Here is a 16505-nt window from a genome sequence, read left to right on the forward strand (position 1 = left end):
TCGAGGAAGGAGCAGAGGTATGATCCTGGGGGCAACAGTCTCTGTAACAAGGGGTGTAAACAAGAGGCAGGGGTTAGGGGAAGCCCCTCAGGGTCCTGCTTGGTATCAGCTGCCAGGCGTGACTCAGAGGTGGAGGAAACAATGGGTAAGATGAACTTTGCTATTTTCAATTATCAAGAGATTTTAGTTCCTTTTTTAAAAAAATATTTTCCTATATGATCCTAATATATATTCCAGGTGCATAAGTGGAATACAAGGTCAAAGAGTCTAATTTGTTTAATTCCCTTGTGTCTTTGACTTGTACCTTCAAAGTTCTGCACGGGGGAAGGGAAGGGAAGGGAAGGGAAGGATAAAAGAATGAAAACCCTACGGTCAAAGGAAGTGGATTAATAGTACAAGAAGGCACACTGAGTGTGGGTTAACTCTGCAGGAGGTCAGGGCAGCTTTGTTTCAAATGACAACCTTAGTAGTTTGGAATGTCCACCCTCCAAAGCCCATTCCAGCATCATGGAAGCTACGCTGGCACTAGGATGGAGCTGACATTGGGTGACAACGTTGCACAGGTCTGATTTAGGCAGATGTGAGTGCACTGACTACTGTTCATGCAGCCTGTTCTGCGGATCTGCCAGGACCTCTCTGCCTGCAGCTCCCTGCTGGGAGTTGGGAGAAATACATGGGAGGGCCGTCTCCACTGCAGGACCTTGCGCAGTTCCCAGGAGCATAGGCAGTGCCTGGTCTAAACTGCAGCTGGAACCTGTGCCATTTCTCTTGACATCTGGGCAGAATGTAAACGTGGAGAGACCCAGTGGGGAGAATGTCTGTTAATTTCAGGCAGGGGAGGAGAAAGCAGAGGAGGGCACTTTTCTGTGACATTAGCATGCCATGTGTCACGTTGGTAGTGGCTTCAGCATATCTTGCGTAGCATTTATGTTATATTTGTCATGTGTTCTCATAAACCAACACACCTGTTAAGTTCAGGAGAACCCTCTGGTTCTTCATGCTGATGAGAAAACTGAGATGTAGGCAGGATAAGTGACTGGATGCAGGGGACACAGCCAGTGAGTCCTCCTGAAAGATGTATGAAATCTCCAGAAAGGGAGGGGCTGCTCTGGGGGAAGGTTTTTGTCCTTGGGGCCCTTGGGCTTTTCAGAGATGGAGCTATGGCCTGGAAAAAGCACAAAGCACAAAGCTTTAGCCAGTGATTCTCAGCAGCACACAGACACAGCTGAGGGACACAAAACATCAGATGGTCTGCTCTCCAACTTGCAAACCCGTGTTAACTGAGGCAGAGAGAGGAGGGAAAATCATCGTGAATACATTAACACAGCCTCATCTTTCTAAAACATCTTCTGTTAAAAATGCAAAAATTTCACAAGGTTGACATCTCCATTTTAAATTTAAAAGTTTTATAATTACTTTGGTTTTTTTTAATTAAAAAGATTTTACAGGAAGGTAATTAGGTTTATTTATTTATTTGTTTATTTATTTTTTAATAAATCGAACCCAGGACCTTGTGCATGCTAAGCATGCACTCTGCCACTGAGTTATACCCTCCCCCCTTAATTATTTTGTTTTAAATTTCACTGTAAACTCATTTAAAGTGGCTTAGAATAATTGGACTTTGATTCACAGGCTTTAAAAATGGCTTAAAATTACTTGGATTAAGGACTACTCTGCATGTGGCTGGTTTTATGATGGTTCAGAGTAAGATGGATGGATGGACAGAGATCTGTAACTGGCAAGGAGGAAAACTGGCTGTGTGTGTACCCAGCAAATCTAACGGTCATTATGAACTCAAGGGTTATGAAATGATGTTCCTGCCTCACCTCTTCCAAATTCCCCATCGGTGCTCTTTGACCTTGAGAATAGCAGCATGACCTTGGCTCCTGGATCAGGGGAGACACTGCCCGCCCTCCAAATCATCTTTACCAGATCTTGGGCACAGGCAGTGGACTGTGGTTAGATTAACAAACCTTTACCTTATTTGACACCTCTTCCCTGGGAAAGATGTGTGAATACTGCCAGGAGATTTAGAAACCATGTTTGTCATCAGGTTTTTCCTGTAGGCTGGCTCCTTCAATTGATGGAGTCCCTGTGGCTGGTCACTTTAAGCTTATGAATCAAGACATAAACACATAAATTTAATTTTGGTTTGTTCACTTTGTTGATTTTGAAATAAAAATGACTATGATTTTATACGATGTGTCAAATGAAAAGCGCCCCGCACTGACAGCCCTAGCGATGAGCAGTACCGCCTGGAGGAATCAGGCCTCCTCACAGAGGGCAGGCCCGGGTCTGAGGCAGGAGATGGTAAGTGAGACTGGGACATCCTGTTCTGCCAAGAAATTTTCAAAAAGTAATGTGTCAAGGTCAAAAGGACAAAGAGGCCAACCTGAAGGGTATCCCACTGATCTCAACTAGGACAATTTAAGCTTCTAAAAGATGACTGTAATGAATTAATGCACATCAACTATATAAAATTTCATAAATATCCTAAAGCAAACAAACAAACAAAAAAAACTGACCAGCAACCAGCTCTTTATTGAAAAACTTGATATAAGGAAAGACTCATTTATCTTGTTTTCTTTTTCCCTATATGAACCTTATTTTAGAGTTCACCAATAGTTGGCAGGAGAAATTTCTTTTTTGGGGGGGAAGTAATTAGGTTTATTTATTTATTTATTATTACTTTTGATGGAGGTACTAGGGAATTGAACTCAGGACCTCTGGCATGCTAAGCACTGCACTCTACCACTGAGCTATACTCTTCTCCAGAAATTCCTTCTTTACAGATGAAAACAAGATAATAAACGGAGAAGAAATGATAGAGTTACGAAATCTTTTTTAGACACCTGCTGGAATAATGAATCTAGGTAAGAGTCACCTAAGACGTTAAAGCCAATGGGAGAAAGGGTGATGGGGACCCTATATTGGACGGATGAGGCTGGTGACCCAGGAACTCACCATCAATCTTAATGACTATCACTAAGAGGAGACAACGTGACATTGTGGTATGAGGCAAAGCAAACACACAGCACCACCTCTGAAGCATCCTTGCTGAAAAAATTAGCCTGAATCTAAGCAAGCCTCTAGGTCGAACTTGTAGTTTTACAGGAGATGCAGCAAGTAGAGGAACCAGTCACAAAATGCCAAATCAATACTGTAGGATGTTTTTACAGGGCAACTGATCTAATTTCTCTAATAAACCAATGACATGGAAGCTAGGTTAGGGAGGGGAGCAGTTATAGACAGGAGACTGAAAACTGAGTAGTATAGCACCTGAAAGCAGTGTGTGGCCTTTGTTCAGCTCCTGATTCAAACAAATCAACAATTAAAGACTACTTCTGAGCCAGCATAGGAAACTTAGAATATAGACCGGGTATCAAATGTCCATAGGCAGTAAGTATTAGTTTTGTTAGTTGTAATAATGGCGAAATAAAGACAAAGGAAAATGTTTATTGGCAATGGATGCATACTTTTTTTTTCAGTAAAAGAATCTTTATTTTTATGTATAACCATAACTCTACGAATAATTTTAGTGTGGTAGGCATGAAGTTCCTAGAGATTTAGCTTTCTTAATCCATCAGCAGTCGTTACTTCAATTCGTACTTTTGTAAAATTATTTCTTATTTCCCTTTACAGGTTTTCCTTTTACATCCTTCTTTCCTTACTTAAGTTTTTGCAGAATTATTTTCCTTCTTTCACAGTTTTAGGAGTTCTTCTCCCCAATCCTTTACACTGGACCAAAGAATATGATGGCTTGGATTTCTCTAGAAACAGTCCAATTAAAAAAAGGAGAATAAAGAAAAAGAATAAGAGAATAAGTAGATGAAACAGGATTAGAAAATTGTAGGTTTTATTCCATGTTGAATAAAAGGGCTCATGTGAATTCGTTATACTATTCTTTCTACGCTTGTGTGTGTCCAATGTTTTCTATTATAAAAGTTACAGTAGAATTATTAAGAGATACTGTTTTTCTCAAACATTAGAACCCAGAGTATCAGTTCAGGACACCAAGAGTGTGCTGGGGAGATGCGAGGAGTTGGGGAGGGCGTGTTTGTTTTTTTTCTGAGATGAGATTACAAGTATTTTAATGCAAAATTTCTTATGATGGAGCCAATGGCCAAAGAACATCAGCAGAAAGTTAGGCATATTGACTACTGAGACAAGCCCACGGGAGGAACCTCACCGAGAGATCGAAAGGGCGAGAAGAGGATTTGGGTGAAAGTGAATGAAGCTGGGTTGGAGAGACTTGGAGAGTATGCTTGTGTGTAAGAGGGTCAACATGAGACCTGGCCTGAGAAGACGACCCGGGATCCTCAAGGCAGGGAAATGTGAGATGTTGTGTCCCGAGTTCCCTGACCTGAAACTCTGCATCATTTGGGGAATCGAGGCTGCTTCTATGAGCTATATGCCCCACGAGGCTCAGATGCTGTAGGCACCAGAGGCGTGTTCCATTCTTCCAAATACGATTTCAAACAGCAGGGAGTTTATAGAACGAGATTTCTCAGCACAATGTACTTGATGCTACTTAGCAGAAGGAGCTGCCACAGGTTCAAGATGATGCTGGCCCCAGGAGTCTTTACTGGCGAGTTGGTGGTGCCCCTCCTCCCAGACCAGCCCTGATGGGCTCCCTCACCAGGAGCTGCAACAGGGTTTAAATGTGACTGTAAGGTGACTCCTGTGCTTGTAACAAGAGTCCGCACGGCTCATCGAGCATTTACTGTTTTCCAGGTACTGGCCAAACAGCTGATGAGGCAAATCTCATTTGCGATCCTATACATGTTTAGACGCCCAACGGGTCTGGGTATTTTTCCAGTTTGGGGAAATGTCAGCCTTTGGGGGTTAACTCACCACTATGGAGCCAAGATCCCCTCCCTGAATTTGTACACAAAGTCTTCCAGTGGGTAGCTTTTTTAGAGGAAACTGACCTTGTTTTTTGTTTTCCCAGAATTCTATCAAATATGCTCAATTCTGCTCCTTCCTATTCTTCTTTCCATCTAACAAATATTTACCAAGTCTCTGTATGCACCCAGGTGTATGGAGGTTGACAGGCAGGACCCCAGTCTTCTAAGAACCAGCTGGGATCTCTTCATACCAAGGTACCACCTCCCCTCTCCTGCCTGGTTCAGCCAAAGGGAAGTGCATTCCTTCTTTAGATCAAGGTAAGGAAAATTGCCTGTTTCGCTCAGGCAGTTCTGCCACTGCACCCTTCCACAGCTCCTGCCCTGCTGTCCCTGCTAACACAAACACACACACAGGATCCACTCTCTCCCTCAGGGACCAGGGATCATTCCAGTTCAACGTCTGCAGCCCAATAAATGTCCTAACCTCTGCTGCCCCCTCCTGGCTGGTCTGAAGACCATCACTGCTGCTCGCAAGGAAAACAACTTTTTTCATCTGTTATTTCCCTTTACTTTACTTTTTTTTTTTCTTCTCTGCTTTTACTTAAGAAAAATGACATCAAGATTATACCTTATTTAAAAACATTATCAATATAGGATACCAAGGGCTATCATAACTGAATATGTAATTTCAGTAAGAAAATTCACATCATTTTTGCTTGCATAGATAGACATTAAAATTTAGTGGCAGGAGGATTCCGTTTACAAGGACACATGGCTTTATAATTTTCCAGAACTTGTCAAATTTACTCCAGTTGGTGAAATGAGAAGCCTTTTATCTGTTGATTAGCCTAAAGTTGTTTTCATAATATATAACTGCATATTTTCAGGATTGAAATTTGCTTTAATACACAGTGCCAGTTAGTTCTAGCCTCATTTCCTGTGACGACCTTGTCTGCTTTGTGCTGGGTGCCCTGGCCACAGTGATGCCTGAAATGCTTTCCCACCAGTGACCTGCCTTCCTCTGAAATTCAGCTCACAAATCACTGCAAGAAGCCTCCTCTCACACCCCAGGCAGGCCTGAAGTCCAGTGCATCCCAGAGTCTTGCTCCCGCTTGGGGAGTGCCAGCTGGCTCACTGCTGCTACCACCTGCGCATGTATTGTCTTGCCCCCTCCTCGCTCCTCAAGGTGGGGGCTCCTTTCGGCTTCCTTCGGGCGCTCTTAACATTCAATGGGTTGGCAGCATTATCAGAGCTCGCTAATAAATGTTTGGTGAAGGAAGGAAGAAGGGAAGGAGGGAAGGAAGGAAGAGCTAAATGAAACAAAATCTCAGCAGAGGATGTAACTAAAAGTGCAGAGGGAGGAGTATCTGATTCCGATGAGAGCAACCAGGAAAAAAAAGGTCCTGATGGGTGAGAAGGATTTAGATCAATGGAAAAGCTGGGGGAAGGTTTTAGGCTGTGCCGTCTTTTCATAGCATTTATAACAGACTGCCATCACCTCTCTGTGTGGCCGTTTAGTTAAGACTCTCTTCTCTTTAAGCTGTGAGCTCGTTGCCTCCCCAGCACATTTAAGGGGCGTTTCACACCCAGTGGCGAGCTGAGCCATGAGAGAGAGATGGATGGCGCGCTGGACTCGGCACCTCTCCTCTCATTAATTTCCATTTGCTCTCATAGGCTCTCTCTCCTCTGTAATTAGAGCATAAACTTTACAGAATGATCTTAGCGCTCATCTGGTCTCCATTTCTACTCTGGAAACAGACCCCAAAAGATAACGTGAACTACATAGCACGACGGGGTGAAATCCAGACCAGCTAAAAGAAGCTAACATGGGCTGTGTGCTGCTCTGAGGGGGCGGTTACCCAAGCGTTCTGTGTTTATTAACTAATTTCTCATTTCAATCCATTATAGCAAATTAATGGAACCCAAGGAGGGGGTCATTGGAACCTCCAATCTATAGCCAGTTGGTCAGAACCACGGGTCATGGGACAAGCTGGACTTGTGATTGGCATCTGAAAGGGTGATGGCGAGGACAGTCTTGTGGCACTGAGCCCTCAGCCTGTGGGGCCCGATGCTGTCTCCAGGTGGTGCCAGAATTGAGTTCAACTGTGGGATGCCCAGCTGGTGTCAGAGCCCCCACACCCCACTCCCTCGGCCAGCACACACACTACAGTTGGGTAAAGAACCCTTTTTATCCCCTGAAATGTTAACGTAACGGGACAATGAAGCATCTGCAATGAACCAAAGAATTTAATTAATTCTAAATGTAAAATTTAGAAGTTTCTCCCTCCAATCAAACCTTTCCCCCAAACCCTGCTTTTTCACATCTTGATACATCTAAAAAAAACAAAACAAAACATAAAAAGCTCCCATATCAATACAAAATGTTTTCTTATTAACTAAAGGGTTATTTCTGTATAAGTCTACAATTATATATGTTTACATCCAACGTACCAGTCTATTTTTCATTGCTCCTTTTCCTGACCATCTATTACCTCCTCTAACAAAATATAAAAGAAAAACATGGGAGATAAAATTTTTCTTACATTTGTTAGAATAGGAAACAAAGGTCTCTCAAGAGTATATTTTCAGTTAGCAGCTACCTGTCACAAAACACAAGACTTAAAAATAACACTTACATGTTACGTTCTTTATTGTACTGGATTGATTCTGTTCGATGTGTAAAAGTATCTATGACACTAGTATTAAATAAATATTAAAATTAACTTCAAATTTGCCACTGATAAGTGCATACACGGTGCGAGGAAATTAGAGACCCTTCCCAGATCACCAGTCTGTAAACAAATGGCTAATTTGCAAGTTCTGTCACTATTTTGAGTTCTGAAGCCAGCAGTCATTCTTGATACCAATGTCTGCCAGAGTTTTGAGAAAATAGTTTTCTTTGTAAGTATTCCACTAATTCAAGTCTTGATTTTAGCATCTCAATCTCATAATAGGGAATCTGTAAAGAGAGGAAAATAAAGTGCATCATGATCCTCTGTAATCTGAAAGGTGTGCCCAGTGCCGGGCATGGTGCTGCCGGCTGGCAGGGGCTCCACCTGTCAGTGGGATACCTAAATGAGAATCAGACACGACCTCCGTCCTCCAGGAGCTTACAAATTAGGTGCCAACCTAAAATATACAATAAATACAAAGAGTAAACAGTAATACAAAGCAGACATGCAAAGAAAATCGGTGCTCTAGTTTTGAGAGGGAGTCAAATTTTAGATAGGATGAAAGGCCGGCCTGAGCTGGGAGCTGATGAATGACCAGGATTTAGATACTCAGAGCGGTGGGGACCCCTGGAACGGGGTTGGGGGGGTGGGGTGGGGGGTGACGGTGAAGGAAGAAGAGGAAGAGGAGGGAGGAGACCACTGAGCTTGGAGCGGAGGGCCTGGCTGCGGGCCCACCTCGGAGGGTCTGGAATGTTGACCCGTGGAGGAGTCTGACTTTCTCCCATAAGCAGTGAGGAAGCAATGAGCGCTTCTGAGCACACTGGCATGATTTGTTGGAGGGAAATTAATCTGGGTCTGTGCACGATGGAGTGGAAAGAAGTGACCAGACAGGGGAGCAGAGGGCAGACTGGGGGCGGCTCAGGGAAGGCAGTCGCTCTGGGTACATTTACTGTGAGTCCTCACTCGAGACCTTGCTAAGCGAGCTACGGTGGAAATACAGAGTCTTACACATCGTGCTGATGAAGAACCTGGTTGGCCATCTTGTCTATTTTATTCATTAGATCAAAGGGAAATTAAAACAAAATAGATATTCCAATAATTTACTAATTCTTAAAGCAAAGTTAAGCACAGCTTATACAGAATTTAGGGATGGCTCCCTTTTGGTAAACAAAAGGTTTGAAAATTGTGTATTTCAAAATATAAATCAAGAGACTTAAGCCTAATTAACAGAGGTGGCATTTAAACTAGACAGAAGACCCAGTCTACGGGGCTGGCATACCACTCAGTACCCTGGAAAAAGCAAATGTGAACTAGAAATGGCTTTTAGGGGGAAAAAAAAAGGCGGAACCGTACCTGAATGACCTGGTAACCAAGCAGGCGCAGGTGTCTCTGTTTGGTAGCTTCCTTCCCCAGTAAGTGTTTGCTATTCAAACAAAATCTTTTTGGACCATCAATGCACAGTGCTACCCTGAAAAACCAAAGAGGAGAGAGAAATTTGATTTTTAAAACAATCCAAAATATGTATATGTTTTTAGTTGCCAGAGTTTATTTGGGATTTAGCTATTCCTTCATGCCAATTCTGTTTTCAAATGAACCATGACTGTCATCCATTAATGAGGTGAAAAAGTACTCAACTGTATTAACACTGAGATTCATAAAACGTTACATGGAATTTCCAAAACTAGTGTGCTGGAGTGTTTTTATTTGCACAATCATGTCTACTTTTTTCACTTTCTTAAGAAAACAATCCCTGTTTATTAACCCTGACAAGTCTTGTAACATGTAAACCACAACAGTTTTCTTCACCTTTTATGCACGTCTTCATCGACTGTAAATGGCACTACAAATCCATCTCCATCTAATTTAATTTCAACATCTGGTGAGAGAAGAAAGGAAAAGCTCTTCGTGTGATACCCTCACAAACACTCTCTTCCTTTCCTCCTCGTTTTGATTTCCTCCACACTGCATTTATCAACTGGGCAGAAGGCTGCAAGGCAATGACCACACCAGACAGCGGTGAGAACTTTAATCAGAACCATGCCCAACCACGTCAGCCTCAAGCTAAGAAGGGTGCACTGCACTAAAACAAGGAGGGGGCCCTCAAGGCATCTGGGCAGGATGTGAACCCCACATACACTTCACTCTCCTTGTAACAACTGGTGGGAGCAGGGAAGAAAATCCTTTGAGTTAAACAAAGTCAGACGCCAGTGCCACCGACAGCTTTCATCACTGGAGTGTCGGTGCCCCCAGGGAGCTGAAGCAGCCTGCACCCCGACACATGGGCCCTGAGCACCCACAGGCTCCTGCCTTCTTTCCTTGTAAAGGAGCCCATAAAGGAGGGGGGAGACGTGGCCACCTGGAGCCTATGAACCCTGTCTTCTTTGAGCTGTCTCCTACTTAACAATTTTAAAAAACTGCAAAGGCAGAAGGGCTCTGCCTGCCTAGTGAGCCCAGAACTTCCCGTGATGATGGAAATGCTTATACCTGCTACGGAGCACTTCCGGCGGGCAGCGTGACCGGGGGCCTGCACTGTGCATTTTTATAACTGTAAATAATTTAAATTTAAACAGGACTCACAGCGTGGCTACTGTGCAGGGCAGCACCGGCCCGAGCGTGCCAACAGCTGACAGTCACCGAGCACTTACTGTGCCCCAGCTCCCGTTCTATTTCATTTCGTCCTTAAACAAGTCTTTGGGGCCACTGTCCCACTTGTTCTCACCTTGCAGATGAGAGCAAGCAAACGAATGCCCAAAAAGGACGCCCGAAGTCCTTCTGCTGCTTTTTGGCCAACACGTGGAACTCAGCCCCACGCTAAGTCCTGGCTCTTCGGCCCAACTGCCCCCCACCCCCTATTCCAGTTTGCCTTCAGGGAAGGGCCAGCCCCATCCTGTGTTTCCAGACCTTTGATGCTACTGAGCTGCACGTGTTCCCACAGCCGGCACCGGGCTGAGCTTAGTGAACCACGGACTCCCCACTACTTACCTATCGTGTAACGATAGGGTGTTAACACCTTTGAGGCAAAATACAGTCTTGCTCCTAAAAGGTCAATCAGTCCAATCATCACAGATTTATAAAGCTGAAAATCCACAGGGGTCTCCAGGGAGGAGCACGGAGTGAGGAATGATTTCACTTGGTATTTAAAAAGAAGTTTTGGACCCTAAAAATACATGTGCAAACACGAGAAAGAAAAATAAGACACAGTGTCAGAGAATAAAACGAAGGTTGCCTGAGTATAAAACTCTAATCCGAGGTGGCTCTGCAGGCAGGACACTTCTCCCAGACTTGGACAGGAGTCTTCCTCGAAATGACAATGCCAGATACTCTTGTGATGGTTCAAGTCTAACAGTGCAAAATACCTTTGATGTGTTTTAAATATAGTCATTAGTCACTGAGAGAAAGAAAGAGTGAAAGAAAGAAAGAGTGAAAGAAAGAAAGAAACAAAGACAGCTCAAGGAACATCTTTGGAACTCTGACAATTGTTTTAAGGGACTTGAGAACACCCAACTAAAGTTTTTAATGGTGGAAAATGTGACAAAGCTGGCATTTCAATTTAGTAAGAAAAGGACAGCTGTGGGACATATGGTGCTAGCAACTGGTCACCCATCTGGAAAAGAACTAAGTTAAAAGTTCTACCACACAATACAGATTATAATCAATTCCGGGTAGACTAAAGATCTAAATATAGTAAGAAAGATAATATTTTTTTAAAATTTGATAAAATGTTTATATTGCCTTAGGAGTCATAAAATATTCTTAAACCAGAGAGGAAACCCAGCAATCATATAAGATGGATAGATTTGACTACAGAAAACTTAAAGATTTCTGTATGGCGAAAGGCATCATAAATAATACTAAATTAAAACTAAAATAGTTTGACACCACACACCGGGAGGAAATATGTTCAATACACATAACAGTTAATTGATATGTTTTACAATGTGTTCTAGGACAAAAAACAAAAGCAAAAATAAAAGACAACCCAAAAGAAATAGAAGTGAAGGTGTAACAAGGCAATTCACTGCAAGTATAGGAGGACAATAAACACCCAAGAACATGCTCAAGTTCACTGTTGCTCATTAAAATGCAATTCAAGCACATGACATGACATTTCACTGAGTCGAATGACAAAAACTAAAGGGACTAATGACACACTGCAGCACAAGTGGGGAGATGTGGTCACCTTCACTCACTGCTGGTGAAATGTGACCTCTACAACCATCAGGGAAAAAGTCTGTCAGCATCGATCGAAAATCAGTCCAGTAACCCTACACTCAGGAAACTAGTCTTTAGAATAAAAAACCAAAAAGATTCCAGAATGAAAGGATATGTAAGTGTGTTTATGACAGACAGCATGCTGATCCAAACTGTGAGAAAACGGCTGACAGCCCATCAATGGTGGAACAATAGAATAAAGACCATGAAATACCAGGCCCTCCTTTAGAGGGATGCATTTGATCTGTGTGTATTACCTTCGAGGACTGTCCATGATACGTTGGGCAGAAAGCAAACTGTAGTGTGAAGAGTCCCATTCCATGAAAATAAACTACACGGTGTTTGGGAGCTGCTTGTAAATGCGGCTCAGTCGAGTATGGAGGACCAGGCAGGAAGGAGCAAGCCTGGAGATGCCATTTCTGATCCTAAACAACCTGCCTGATAAAGTCATCAGAATGAATCTTTAGGATAATTTATGCAAAACACAAACTCCACCTAAACTGAATGCTATCGTGTTAAGAGTGAAAATTCTGGCTTGGTTTAAAAACATACTCAGCAATGGTTCAGGAACTGTTCTGCGCAGAGATCACACTTTTGTACCACAAGCAACAGCCCTGGGGAAGGCCGAAACCCCTCAGAGCCCTGGGAGTGCACCTAGGAGCACTGGGACCCCTCTCCCCGCGGCACTTGGTAAAACCTTCCAAGAAGACTCACACGGCAGGAAAAGGCTCTTTCAAGGACAAGATAACAGGAACGGGGTCCACTTATTAGAGACAAAGTTCTCTGCTGGCAACTTACTTCAAGTGAAAGAAAATTCTACTTTCTAATGAAGGCACTGAGACAGCTCAAAAGAGACGGAACTTAAAAGATTTGGGGGGGTGGAGCAGAAGAAAAGTGTCCCTGCAGGTTAGTAAAGCAACGCAGGTCAAGCTTTTACCTTATAGAAGGGGCACTCTAGAACTGAGGTTAAGAAAAGCTGGGTCAGCTGTGCTAGGCTCAGTCTGTCCAGATAGGGTTCGTCACCTGAAACAAAGAGCATCGCAGTCAGAGTTAAGCTGGGCTTCGGCACGTGTAGTGAGCGAAGAGAACACCCAGAGTGTACACCGCTCATTCATTCACTCCACTAGGGTGCTTTTAAATGGCCTCAGGGAAAGAACTTGTTAGAACTAATTATGCCTTCTTGCTTGCTGTCTCAATGAAATCTCATATGGCTTCCAAGAACTCAAGCTCTTAACCAGAAAATAGGATTAAAAGTCACAGACGTAATGTTAGTAGAATTAGTGGGGATTTCCTTTACCTATGGAGATCCAGATTTCAACATGTTTGGGTGACCCTGAATTAAGATGAACAATATCATCCTCTCAAAAATAAAAAAAAGGGAGTGATACAGTTGCTTTCCCATCAAAGATCCTAACGTGTTACTGTGACACTGTCGTCGGCATCACCAGATCCCCGAGAGAGGACTCAGTTCTCAGCTAGGGCAGCAGTCTGCGGACCCAAGACCGTCCTCTCTCCATGCAGGGTTCTAGCATCTTTAAATCTGGGTTTATATTAGCAGCTGCAACTTTAGATCTCATCTTCAGATCATTATGGAAGAAAAAACAAAGGCAAAGCATTGCTCAATTAAAAAAGGTACATACGTGACTTGAAAAACCACAAGTTCAAACACTAATTTTTCTACTCTCAGAAGTCATGGCCAACTCACCTTGCAGCCGCTGAAGAAAATGTGGGCTGAATATTTTTGCCATAAAGTTGACTGGATGGCATTCAATAAGTGAACACGAATGGAGAAGTTTCAATAGTGTTTTGGGTGGAAAAGAACTGAAATGAGTTAACAGTATATTTTCTAGCTTCGTAAACAAAGCAGAGGCATTTGGTGGCAAATAATTGAGTTTTCCAAATGGTTCAATTAACTCAGAAATTTGGCTGAGTGAGAATTTCTCAGGTTGGCAAACAAAAGCTTCTGCCACCGCATTCAGGATGGGTTTGGAAAGAATCCGTTTGCTGCCGCAGTACCCCATGACCGTGCTGAGGACCTCGGGATCCAGGGTGAGACACAGTGGGGCGACGTGCTGCTCCAGGGCTCTTGTAAAAAACCTGTCATTGTGCCCAAAGTAGATGAAAGCCTCTAAGACTTTTCCCAGCTCTTGGTTGGTGAAGTGTGGGATGTGCCTTACTGCATGTTTACCCAATTTTATAACCAGAGGAAGCGCCTGAGTTTGATCAAGAACCACCAGGGCAGTGAGCATCTGGCTCATCAAGTTAGGACTCAGGCTGGAAACGACCGACAGAGAAAAGGTATTCATCTTATTTAAAAACGCCTGGTGTTCGTGCACTGAGTTGGGACACATCTGCAGTATTCTATAGAAGGTCACAACATCTTCAGGGGTAAAGGCTTCCAAATTTTCACCCTGCAGTAGACATATAATCCGTTCTACGGCTGAACAATCTGGACCCCGCAGTTTAATCAGACTTTCCCCCAGAATACAAAGACTGTGGACGTCCAGGCCAACGCTTCCGAGACGATGCTGGCACTCGGCTACCAGTTTCGGCAGCAGGCTGCTTCGGGGGTCCACGTACGACAGAGTCAGGGCTTGCAAAGCAGTCGCCAAAGTGGCATTTGACAGATTTGAGGGGTCCTGTTCCAGCTGATCACATACAGCTTGAAAGATGCTGTTCTCCAGTATCTCTTTCGGCAGCCTCTGGGCATCTCCCTTTTTTTCCACTTCGCAAATCCGTTTGAGGGCTCCTGCTGCCACAGCGTCGGGCAGAGTCTGCAGTGTGCTTAGGAAACTTAACACTTCTTCGGATGAGGTGAAGTTGTTTAGTCTCCTGTAAGATATCTGTTCATCCTCATTTTTAAGATTTTGTTCAAACCTGTCCCAGTCATGTACTTGAGAGAATGCTGGCTCACCAACTGGAGGAAGGTCATTTCCATTTTCCGAGTGGTACTTTTGACAAGGGGCGTGACAGAACCTGACCCTGACAGGCCCAGGTGGCAGTGAACAGAACCATGGACATAGATGCTCCTGGACTATCTTGTGAACATGATTCACACGTTGATTTCTCAGAGCAGCCAGAGCTCCATGTATCCGAAAATCAGATAAATGACAGAGGTTCCTCCGCAAGGTAATTAAAGCCATGCCATCAGATTCTCAATTCCTCCTGATTTATACCTACATTAAAGAATTAAAAACATGGTCAAACGTAACAGAACATAGCTCACTCAACATAAGCACTTATGAAAGTCAGGATGAGTACCCAAAAGGAGTGCTTCTCAGTAAACACCTCCCACTCGAACCTGTGAATGAAAAATACCGCCTGCCACTTCAGTAAACAAAGCACGTTGCAGCCTTCTAGCCATCACATCACAGTCACTCCCAGAGGTGAGCCCTGCGAGGAGTCAGGATGGAAACAGGATGCTCACCATCAAGCCCTCAGCCACTGCAGCCACCCCGAACAGTGCTCCCAGAGGGGAGTCAAGATGGGAGAGCATAGGAGACTGACCCTAGGTAGGTGAGGTACATATCAAAAGAATGATTTCAGCAAGCCCAGACTCTTGCATCCTCCCAAAGAAAAGCACTAAGTTTCTTAACTTGAGATGGTTTTCAATTAACTAATCTTTTGATGTTCCAACTACCTGGTTTTTGTTGCAAAAGCTCGTATATATCCTGCTCCTCCCCTACCTCTTTGGAGCAGTCCCTTAGAGCAATCTGAGAGGGACTGTCTCCCAGGCTTGAAGTCCTGGAAAAGCCCGCCAATAAAACATAACTCAGCTTCTAGGCTGTGCATTTATGTCAGTCGACACATAAGTACCAAAGAGCAGAGTCGCTGCATCCAAGAGCTTAGACCCAGGGCTGGACCTGATAATAAAAATCGCTGTCATTTGCTGGGCAATGCTGCACTTCACGAGCATTGTTAGTTTTCCCAACAACACAACTTCTATGTCATTTTAGAAATGAGGAAATTGAAGCACAAAGATGTCATAGTGTCCAGCTGACACAGCTCATAAGTGGTAGTTAGGTTTCAAACTCAGGCAGTCCAGATCCCATGTGCTGGTTGATGGAAGGAATTGCGTTTGCTTTAACTTAAAAAAGGCAACCGGGGGAGGGTATAGCTCAGCGGTAGAGTGCGTGCTCAGCAAGTACAAGGGCCTGTGTTCAATCCCCACACCTCCATTAAAAAATTTAAAACAAACTAATTAACTCCCCCTTCCAAAAAATTAAAACAAATAAGTAAATAAATAAGGTCAAGGGACCATTACTTCAGATAGGTCAAATCAAGGGTAAATGCGCTTAAAGGGCCCCGAGGTGTTGGTTTCCCCGTAGAGTCAGGATTTGACCAGAACTGAGTAAGAAAGAGGTCTAGTTGGCAAAGGGTAAAAAAGAAATAGAATAAAAATAGTAAAACACTGGTTAACGCAGGGGGAAGGTTGTCGGCAGGTCCACACCTGAACACCCGGCCGCGGGACGTGGGGACGAGCGTGCGAGACAGAGGGGCCGGGGCGCCTCGGGGGCCGCACTCTCCTTGGAAAGGACGCCACAAGCCAGGCGTCCCCAAACCCGGCGCCCCTGGGACCGGAGCTCAAGCACCGGCAGGGCAGGTGCGGCGGCCTACGAGCCGGGCGAGCCAAGGCAGCGCCGACGCTCAGCGAAGCCTCAGGCCACGCACGCCCGGCCGGGCCAACCGAGCCCACAGCCCGCGTGGACACCTACCGAACTCGGCGCGCCAGGGGTCCCAGCAGCCTCACAGGTCCCGGAGCCTCGTGGGCCCC

General features: G+C 44.2%; 1 protein-coding gene across 3 annotated transcripts; it reads right to left on the reverse strand.

The window, feature by feature from the left end:
* Nucleotides 1-3527: 3527 nt before the first annotated feature.
* FASTKD3 (FAST kinase domains 3) lies at nucleotides 3528-16505 on the reverse strand. 3 transcript variants are annotated; one of them, XM_031443095.2, is made up of 7 exons: nucleotides 16447-16505; nucleotides 13437-14907; nucleotides 12669-12754; nucleotides 10502-10676; nucleotides 9326-9395; nucleotides 8873-8987; nucleotides 3528-7806 (listed from the first exon to the last, which is right to left on the reverse strand). In XM_031443095.2, the coding sequence occupies exons 2-7, from the start codon at nucleotides 14872-14874 to the stop codon at nucleotides 7699-7701; spliced, it is 1992 nt and encodes a 663-aa protein (XP_031298955.1). In that variant the 5' UTR covers nucleotides 14875-14907; nucleotides 16447-16505; the 3' UTR covers nucleotides 3528-7698. The 3 variants fall into 3 exon arrangements, 2 of the variants coding, with proteins under 2 accessions (XP_031298955.1, XP_031298963.1); XR_004133719.2 differs by lacking the exon at nucleotides 3528-7806 and having other exon boundaries at nucleotides 8910-8987; nucleotides 9326-9506; XM_031443103.2 differs by lacking the exons at nucleotides 3528-7806; nucleotides 9326-9395 and having other exon boundaries at nucleotides 8896-8987.

Source organism: Camelus dromedarius, chromosome 3, assembly GCF_036321535.1.
Source record: "Camelus dromedarius isolate mCamDro1 chromosome 3, mCamDro1.pat, whole genome shotgun sequence".
Lineage (NCBI taxonomy): Eukaryota > Metazoa > Chordata > Mammalia > Artiodactyla > Camelidae > Camelus > Camelus dromedarius.

Coding starts and splice junctions, on each gene's coding strand:
- FASTKD3 (XM_031443095.2), bottom strand. CDS start 14,874: ATGGCTTTAATTACCTTGCGGAGGAACCTCTGTCATTTATCTGATTTT. Junction 12,755..13,436: donor TTTTCTTCAGCGGCTGCAAG/GTGAGTTGGCCA, acceptor TCTTTGTTTCAG/GTGACGAACCCTATCTGGAC. Junction 8,988..9,325: donor GATGAAGACGTGCATAAAAG/GTGAAGAAAACT, acceptor TTGGTTTTTCAG/GGTAGCACTGTGCATTGATG.